The following is a 10,258-nucleotide window of genomic DNA, read 5'->3' as shown; positions in this document are numbered from 1 at the left end:
CTCTTTTCTTTTTTCTTTCTTTCTTTCTTTCTTTCTTTCTTTCTTTCTTTCTTTCTTTCTTTCTTTCTTTCTTTCAGAACTGCTAATTATCTCAAGTTGTATTGCATTCTCATGATTTTATAAATCAGTAAGTGGTGATAGCTCTGTACTAATCCAAGATCAAGAGGCTAGGGGACCTATTCCTAGAAAAAAGAATCTGTCTTTTTTTACTGTTTAAATATGGCTATATAGTAAAAAATACTTCATTTATTGTATATACTATTTTATTAAGTGGCCTGCATAATTACATGTGTGTACATATATCTTGTGCCATTTCTCAGGATCAGAGCATTTAAAACTGGAAGAACTCTTTTAACTCATCCTCCTTGTTTTCATAGATGAGGAAACTAAAATTTCCAGTGACCGCTTGGTGACAGTGTTCAGGCTCCCTTTCCCTACTCCTCACAGCAGCATTTATTTCTCTGATTATTGAGTGAATAATGCTAAGAATCACTTCACTTTTTACTTTTCATACTAAGAGGTAGAACTCTAGAGAACCTTATAGCAAAATGATATATACCTTTGTGAATTCGTTTAAATATTTTTGATTCTTTTAGGCATGACACTTCTGAAATTTGTTACAAACTTAGGGTTTCCAAAGGATTATGTTAATTTTTGGGGAAAAATCATGAAAATTCCAAATCTTAAATATCAGTAACCCCAAATTTTATAATTCTGAACTATTAGACGGAAAGGACACCCCAACTGTCAAGCTGTTACTACATTTTCAGTGCTAAGATCTGTTCTGTTTCTGATGTTCCAGGCTCAGTATTTATACAGCATTCTCCCTGAGCATATATGTACCTGATCTTTTACCTGTTTCATAGCAGTATGCATTCTTTGTTAATTTTGTATTCCTCAAAAGCATTCATTTGTATAATGAATTAATAATCTCCTTTCTTCAAACAACTTTAGACACCCACGTATTGCCTGTAGTAATTGATCCTGTGTCTGCATACTGCACTTCTGGCTAGACTGCTTCTGGGTTGTTAGAAAAATGGAAGATTGTACATGTGATACTGTAACATCTCTTCTCTCTCCATCTGAAGATACAAACAAAAAAGAGCAAAAGTTTTCAAAGTCCAAAAAGAATGAACCCACTTTAAGTGTTAGTTTAGTCTAGTTGAGAGACTTCGATTTCAGTACCTTCATAGTAAAAACCAAAAGAATAGTGTCTGATTTAGTTCAGCCAGTGAGTTTCTGATCCAAAACAAATTGTTACTCCTTAAACAATTATCACCTACACTTTGAGAAAAGCACATTGAGAATTTTCAGATGAAAGACAGTATTTGTACTGTTGCTTCAGATGTTGATATCTACTTAAGCTAAGAATTAGAAAGATTAAGAAGGCTGTTCCCTTCTCTGAAAAAGATTGGTAGTTGCCTGAATGAAAGAAATAATAATAAAACAAGGGCAGTTTAGGTGAGAGAATCATATGTGTTGAAAATATCACCCTTTTGTTTTTGTTCTTTTCTAGTTGGGGAGGGAAGAAGAATGTAAATCACATTCTTGTTTTGAATGTGTCCTTGTAGCTGTAATTATTTAACTAGTGGTTTTGTTTATTATATCTTGTTTTCTGCAACAAAAAATTATAATGATGCCCCATATGTTAAATATCAGAAAAAAGTAAGTAGTCCTGATGTTGTATAGTTGGGGGGTGGAGGGGATATATGATTCGTGCCTTAGATTGCTTTTAATCAAATGGGGGATTGAAACTATATAGATGACAGCACAGGTTTAAAAAAAAAAAAAAAAGGTGGCCTGGAATACAATCTTTTAAAAATGGTTGGTGTATACTCTTGTCTACAAAAGAGGTATGATAAATTTGTATTTACCTTTCTTCTCATTAAAATGATACCATAGGGGAGAAGACGGAGACAAGTTTCTGGATTTCTGCCCATACTTAGCTTGACTCAGTTCAGTCTTGTCCTCAAATGGATTCACTTGCATGGTCTTGAGATTAGGTGGTTTTCACATGCTATTTTCTTGTAGACCAGAAGTATGGAGAACATTTAGGATACAGAAACCATTTTGTTGTTGATGTTGCTTTGTTGTTAATGTCTTTCTTAAGTTTTTTAGTTTAAAAAAGCACAGATTGTAAGTATATAGCTCAGTTATCCCAAGTAATAATAAAGTTACTTGATAATTTTAAGAACAGTATTTCTGCAGTTTAGAAATATGGGATGAACAATTTAGGCAAGATTTAAATAAAAATAGTAATTTCATATAAAAATATCTGAGATTTAAAATGTTTTTTCAACAGGTATCTCAAAATCATGATTGAAATACAGTTTTTAGTTCATAGTTTTCAAAATGTTGTTTATGATTTCTGGTATTAAAATCTTTTAAATTTTACAAGTAATCCTGAAATGATACTGATGGGAAGAAAACAAAATACTAAACTATATGAAAAGTACAAGGTGAAAGTCGTCATCCTATCCAGTTCCACCACATCTTCTTCTCTTCAGAGCTGCAGCTTACAGTTTAGTATAGAACTTCCCGTACCTTGTTCGATGCATACACAAATGTTCTATAACAATTTGACTTGTTTTTTTCACATAAATGGAATTCTCTTTTACAGTGCATTCTGTCCCTTGCCCTTCCACTCAGTTTGTCTTGGAAAGCTTTATCTGTTGTTTTTTAGAGTTCTCTTTTTCATTGCTGTAATTTTTTGAATGGTCCTTCTGATAATGGATACTTGTTTCCAGTTTTTTGCTGTTACAAAAAATAACTACAGTGAATATCCTTGAACATATATCTTTGTGAACTAGTCAATAATGGAGGAATTTCTTATTGACTAGTAGTTTCTCTGTATTCTAGATGTTATTGTATCAATTATATATGCAGATGTTTCTCCCTATGCACTTGCCTTAGTGTCTTTTGTCATATATTTTGTTTTAAATAATTATGTAGTTTGTTGATCTTTTCATTTGCAATCTCCTTTGTGGATTCTATATTTCTAAATTATTTATACTCATTTCCACAGAGATATTTTTACTTCCATTTTTTAAACTATCACTTGTAAAACTTTTTCTAGAACCCTGTGCTGTGAATGGTGGCAAAATGTATTCGTATATGATACATTACAATGGCATGTAATAATCACATAAGGATCAGTCACAATTATGATCTATCAATTTCAGAGTTATAAAATAAATATAATAAATTCTGGAAAAGCATTGGGGCTTTTGTGTTATTTATGGAATCATCGTAGGTAGTCATTTTTAATAAATTCATTTTTGACAGGTAATATGCCAGGCACTAGATGATAACAGTACACAAGTAAAAAGTAATCCCTTTGATTGTGAATCCTCTAGGCACAATTATTACCATAAATTTATTTCTGTTATCAGAAATCTCTCTTCTGCACATATCTGCTGCTGCTGCTAGGAATTGTTCTCGCTTACTTTTGCTGCCATTCAGTGCCAGATTACCCAACAAATGCACCAGCAAAGCAGAGTCCCAAAGTAAAAAAGAGCAGCCTTGATTAACTTACTCAATTTTATTTCCTGTATGTGTGCGTGTGTAGTATTGCACACTACACATTGGGTGAGAGGTCAGAACACCAACATTGGCAGTGTCTGGGGCCTCTAATTTGGCTCTTTGGTTGTTTATCCCACCTTTCTATCTTGGTAAGTAGCTTACAATTTTCTACTTTTTCCCTATACTAGGGAATACCCTCATAGGAGGTACCATGAAGCCGATATCTCATATACCGTGTCATCAGCTTTCTTCTACTCGCTACCTTCTTTCTATACCTGATTAGTTTGGAAAAACTAATTTGGAAAAATTATAGTTTTACTAGTACCTTCCTCTCTTTGTTATTAGAGGAGATTCATGGAAGGGAGGAAGCCCTTCTTCCTTCTGGGTGGAATACTATCCCGTTAGGAAGAAGTGAAAAGACAGTTTGTTTGTTTTTTTCTTTTTGAAGGAACTAGAACTTCTGCAGCTCAGCAGATTTGGATGAATTTGACAGTATTTCAGCTACGTAATTTTTTAAAACTAGACTTGAGTGCATTTGCTAACGTAACCAGCACATATACCTATTAATAACCTGAAATTTGCCTTTGAAGTCACAAAAGCACAAAGCACTGTAGTGCTTGTAACACTCTTCCATATTATTGTAGGTAACTAAATGACCATGGAATCTGGAGCAGAGAACCAGCAGAGTGGAGATGCAGCTGTAACAGAAGCTGAAAACCAGCAAATGACAGTTCAAGCCCAACCACAGATTGCCACATTAGCCCAGGTATAAAATACTTGGAGAGATTCGAAGTTCTGTCTCCCCCAAAAGGAATATGTTTTAGACGAGAAGATTTAGTTTTTATTACAGAGATAGGCATAGAACAAGCAGAGACAGTCTTAGGATATCAAAATTCCTGTTTACTTAGTATTAGCCTAATTTTAGAAATGATACAATTAATTTAGTAACATAACAGAAAAATGTATGTTTAAACACTAGTTACCTATTAGTAGTGACCTGATTCAGAATAATGACATTTTAATAATGGGTATATTGTCTCTCTTAAACAAAGGAAGAAAACCCAGTATGGTAAGTGTTTTGTTTTTGTTTTTCATATCACAGATTTATTTTGGGGCATGGGAATTTAGATAATCTGAGAGGCTAAGTTTTCCATGTGCTTAAACTAAGAAAATAGGATAAACAAATAAATTGACACACAAATAAATCTTAAGAATGATAATGGTTTTTGTTTCCGGTGTCATTTAAATATAATTCATGATTCTTTCATTTTTGTCTTTGTCTTAAATAGTCTGTCTCTAAGTTATATTCTCTCATCTTTATTTTTTGTTCTGGTGTATTTTTCCCCAAATAGTTTATTTTAGTAACCATTATTCGCATGTAAGTGAGAAAGGTAGTTAATATAAAAACCAAATAACAGACATAAACCTACTAGATAAAAGAGTGTGATACTGCCTCTTTCTGATAAAGGCTCCTGAGAGAAAACAATCCTAGCAGAGGCTCTGGGATGTTGAACTTCAGCTTCCTGAAGAATTTAAAAGCCCTCTTAGGGGAGTCACGGAGCTAGAATGGATCTTGGAGAATCGGGGGATAACCACAGACAGCTACTACACGAAGCCAGAGTATGGGCCAGATACTGGGTCTCCAGCAGGAGAGAGTCACAAGGAGTGGGCTGCTTTATGTTTTCTCCTGATTGCTAGGGCCCACGTCCAACCCTCAGGAGTTAAGGCAAAGCAGAATATATCTGGGGGTGTAGTGAATACTTAGATGAGGCAGGTGCAGAAATAAAGGGGGAAGAGCCAGGGCTTCAGCAAAACATGGTTAAGGCAAACATGCAGAGATGAGAGCCTGGATTTACCCAACCATTTGGCCTTCTGGTAAAAAGAAGGTACAGTGCCAGCAGGGATCAGTGAGGGATGATAACCCTCCACTCACCTGCTTATCTGTCTCTTGGGTGGCACTATTGTGTCTGATCTGGTTGTCCTCTGAGTCTGCTGTATAATGCATTCCTGGAAGTTCCTTTCCCCTTACTGTCTTTCTCTTACCAAGTTTGTGTTCTTGATATAGTAAAGCATCTTTTCTAGTGTTTTCTTAAGCAAGTTGGGGTAAAGAATTCTTGGTAAAGAAATCATTTTCACATTTTGAAGGCCTTGATCCACAGCCACCAAGTAGTGTTGCTGTTTGAAAGGACTAAACCACTTATTTTCTCTCTCTGGTATCTTCTCTCTGTTCACAGTGCTTCACCATTTCATTATTAGGGCTTTGGTTTAAATAGTTCTCATCCGTTGTGCTATATATATATATTCAGTGGGCCCTTTTATAGTGGAAACTCATGTCTTTGATTCTGGGCAATTTCTTTAAGTTATTTGGCTGAAGATTTTTTTCTCTAGATCCTTGTGATCTAGATGCTATACCTATAGGATTGTTTCTCCAATTATATTTTTTCCCTCCTTGTTCTCTTTGTCTTTTTGCTTTCTTGTCTGGGAGATTTCTTCAGCTTCATCTTCCAACCCATTTGTTGAATTTTTATTTCCGCTGTCATGTTTTCAAGAGTTCCTTTTGTTCTCTGAATAGTCCTTTTGTGGAGTTTTGTTGTTGTTCTCCCTTTGTGTTTTAATAGCATCCTGCTTATGTTTCATAAAGGCAATATTTTCTTTCATTTCTGAGAATATTAATTAGGTTTTAAGTTTTCTTCTCCCCTGGGGCACCTGGGTGGCTCAGTCGGTTAAGCGTCCGACTTTGGCTCAGGTCATGATCTCACAGTTCGTGGGTTTGAGCCACGGGTTGGGTTCTGTGCTGACAGCTAGCTCAGAGCCTGGAGGCTGTTTCAAATTTTGTACCTCCTTCTCTCTCTGACCCTCCCCTGCTCATGCTGTCTCTCTCTCTCTTTCTCAGAAATAAATTTAAAAGAAAACATTAAAAAAATTAAAAAAGAAAAGTTTTCTTCTCCCCACATAGATTTTTCTCTGTATAGATTTTTGCCCTTCAATTTGTTTTGGTCTCCATCTTTCATATCAGAAGAAGCTTTCCTCAGATGTTTTATAATTTGTGCTTATCTGCTCAGTTTTAAAGTTTTGCCCACAAAACTGTATTGGAAGCTCTGGATGTGTTTGGGGCCTAACGCCTGTAAGTTGTGAGCTTCAGTGTCAGGTGATTATGGCCTTCCCAATGTCAGTATCTTTCAAATCTTTATTCAGCCCCTTGTCATTGGTTAAGTTCCTCCGGGAAAGCTTTGCTGATCTCTTGCTTATAGGGTAAAGGCCTGGAAGGTAATTGAGAGAAGAAGACTGAAGGTTAGTTACCCCACCTTCAGCAGTGTTTGGTGTAATTTCCTCTATCTAGAAATTAAATCTCCATTTTTCTGTCAGCGTGGGGTAGATTGATTAATCTTCCACAGGGAGTTTGGGAAACGGGGTCCAATTGCTTCTCAAAGAGCCTTCAACCAGCCTTTATTTTCATCTCTCCCTTTATTCCACCTTCCAGGGTGACTTAGATCCTGAACCTCTTAAGGATTTTATAGTACAAATCCGGCTTTCTACCTCATGAGTTGGCCTTTTTTATTACCATTCATCATCTACTTTCCAGCCTCCAAGAACTCCTCCTGTTACTTCCTTTCTCATTCTTTGCTCATGTGATTATGCCTGTAAAAACAAAATCAGTTTTGTGAAGTTTAATTGGAGATTCAGGAAGGAGCAAAATTAATATGCATATGTTTAATTTGTCATCTTTATCAGGCAGGCATCTAGGATTGACTAGAACAGAATGACATGATGTTTGAGTGTTAGGAAAGCTAGTTTTCTGTTCCCATTTGTATAGTTTTAGGTTTTTTTGTTTTTAACTACAGCTTTTTTTCATTTGCTCATCCAGGCCCTTAACACATACATTATACATTTTTATCATCGTTTCCTTTAATAAATCTGATACTGGTATTTTTTATTTTCATATTTAGTACCAGAAAATATAATAGAAATTGTCAAATCCATCTTTATGTGATCAAGGAACAGAAAAAAACTCAGCCCAACTAGTAAAGGAAGAAAATCAATCTAAAACAACGAGAGGCCTCATTTTACATTTGGAATTTACAGAGATTTTTTAAAGTGGAAAGGAAAAAAATAATCTTGGTTTTGACTCTGAGAATGTAAATTTTTATGGATTTAACTAAAGTAAAAGGATGTCCATTACAGCTTTCTTGTAAGAGGCAAATTTGAAAACCTAAATATATAATAATAAGGAATTTATTAAAATATGTAATTTTCTTGTGCAGCCATTAAAACCACTAAAGAAAACTATTAATGGTATGGAAAGGTATTTATAATGGATTCAAAAAACAATGGATTCCATGATAGTGTGTTATAAAAACACCTATATCTAAAGCAAAAATATTAACAATGATTAGCTGTGGGTGGTAGGAACATAAGTGATTTTTATCTTATTTTGTGTACCTGTATTGTTCATAAACTTATAATGAGAGAAGCCATTATGTAGAATGATCAGGGTAGAATAGGGATTATTCATTGAGTTAGCTTATTATATTTAGTGTGTAAAATAGAGAAGAAGATATAATAATTGCTTCAAATATTAGAAGAGCTTTTGTATGGAACTAAGAGGAGATACTCTTGAGTAACTTTGTGATTCTCAAACATGCTAATGGAGACAGTCCATGGATCACATTTGAGAACCACCTAAAACTAGATGAGATTTATAGCAGCCAGAGAGAAAATGATTAATAAGGAGGGACTTCCTAACTGTCCAAAGATGGAGGCTCATGGTTTTATTTTTTTTTATTTATTTATTTTTCTTAATGTTTTATTTATTTCTAGGAGAGAGAGAGAGAGAGACAGCGTGAGCAGGAGAGGGTCAGAGAGAGAGGGAGTCACAGATTGAAACAGGCTCCAGGCTGTGAGCTGGCAGTCAGCACAGAGCCCGACGCGGGGCCTGAACCCACGAACCACAAGATCACGACCTAAGCGAAAGTCGGACGCTTAACCGACTAAGCCACCCAGGCGCCCCGAGGCTCATGGTTTTAATCTCTACTTTCTTAGATAGCAGATCAGCTCCGCTATCCTCCTTCACTCTGCCCCCAACCACCCCAAAGCTTCTCCTTACTTCTTGTGTTCTCTATTTGAGTTAATGGCATAGTTTACCAATTCTTACCTGAACATGAGAATTGTGGGTCATCCTTGATTTCCTTTCTCACCTCCTTCAACCAGTCATTCATAAAGCCTTTCCTAGTCTGTCTCTTGAATTTTCATTAAATCACTTCTTTCATTCCCCTCCTTACCAAAACTAATTCTTTGCTTCTGGCTGTATCATCTCTCATCTCACCTTAACTACTATATAAGCTTTCTCAATCTCCTCATCTCCACTTTTTTCTTTCTCTGAAATAAATGTCTTTCATACTGCCACTGAAGTGATCTATCTAAAATGCAAACCTCACCATGATACTCCAAAGTTCAAAAGCTCTTCAGTGCCTTTCCCAATCTCAGGAAAAAATGTGGGTTCTTTCATGTGACACATAGGTAGTTTTTCATGACTAGCTCATCTGGCTCCAGCCTGCGTTTGTTAACAGTGCTCTCTCGTCCCAGTTCCTACATTCATAAAGTAACACACTTAGGTGGTCTAGTAGTACTGACTCTTATACATCCCTCTCTCCCTGGAAGTCCGTGTCTCTTCCCTGAGAGTCATAACATACCTAATTTATATTCTTTGTTTCAAATTCCACATTCTTCCCTCTCTTCCTCTTAGGTGCCATTGGGTAGCTCTCTTCAATGTGTTCATTTTTCTTTTGGCAAGCCCCATTACTTCACTGGATTATATTTATGTTCTTTTCTCTATGCCTTCACACATGTACCTTGGTGATTTTCTTCATGTTTGTAGTTTCAGTTCTGACACTGCCCCTGGCACATGGGTCCCCAATAACTGTTCACTGAATGGACAAAAATACTGAACCCTTGAATATGTTCAAGCATAAAAACAATACACACCATCTAATAGACATATATGACATAAGAACCCTTTGAACCTGGGTATTGACTTATTAAAATTGCCTTTCTGCCTCAGGAGAAAATTAGTTTCTTTTATATTCCCTCAATTCTGTTTTTATTCCTTTAAGAGAAAAATAAATCCTTAAAATACTATCATACCATTTTGATTTGGCAGAGTAGAAACTTTCAGTTTATAATACATATTAATAGTTTCTCACTAACGAAAGGCATACTTGTAATTAGTTTAAAAGAGAAAACTATGCTATATATTTTAAGATAAATATTTGTTCTAGACTTAGAGAAGTTTTGCCTAAGTTTGAGAGCAGGTATATTTTAGAATATGGCTTACTTAAACACATAATATTCTGAAGACTTCTATATTCCTTCAGTGCTATCATATCTCTTGACCTTGGGTAAGTTACTTAATCTCTTGAGCACTTGATATTTTTGTCTCTAAAATGGAGATAATCTTTATTACCCAGTCTTGATTTCTTTGAAGAGCAAAAGGAGAAACTGGACATGAAAGCAGGTAGGAAAATGTAAAGCGCCATACAATTAAAGTGTATTTAGTATTCAGAGGAAGTCTGAGTTACAAATTTTGATACTACATTAAAACAGTGTTTTGGTGGGTTTTTGTTTTGTTTTTTGGAAGGATTCGAAAGGGAGGGACATTTATGGTCTTTTTTTTTTTTTTTTCTTTTTTTTTAAGAACACTAAATTTAATCATTAGTTTCACGCCACTGAAATACTTATC

At 35.3% G+C, this 10,258-nt stretch overlaps 1 protein-coding gene across 3 annotated transcripts in view; it reads left to right on the top strand.

Moving 5' to 3' along the window:
• CREB1 (cAMP responsive element binding protein 1) overlaps positions 1–10,258 on the top strand; it is a 55,288-nt gene that overhangs the window by 13,033 nt on the left and 31,997 nt on the right. For all 3 annotated transcript variants that reach the window (XM_077771192.1, XM_077771196.1, XM_077771189.1), the window contains exon 2: positions 4,167–4,288. In XM_077771192.1, coding sequence (XP_077627318.1) covers positions 4,175–4,288 — 114 coding nt within the window. In that variant the 5' untranslated portion in view covers positions 4,167–4,174. The remainder of the gene's footprint in view (positions 1–4,166; positions 4,289–10,258) is intronic.

Source organism: Crocuta crocuta, unplaced genomic scaffold (assembly GCF_008692635.1).
Source record: "Crocuta crocuta isolate KB4526 unplaced genomic scaffold, BGI_CrCroc_1.0 scaffold160, whole genome shotgun sequence".
NCBI lineage: Eukaryota > Metazoa > Chordata > Mammalia > Carnivora > Hyaenidae > Crocuta > Crocuta crocuta.
The sequence above is the reverse complement of the archived record's forward strand: the minus strand, read 5'-3'. Positions and strand labels throughout refer to the sequence as shown.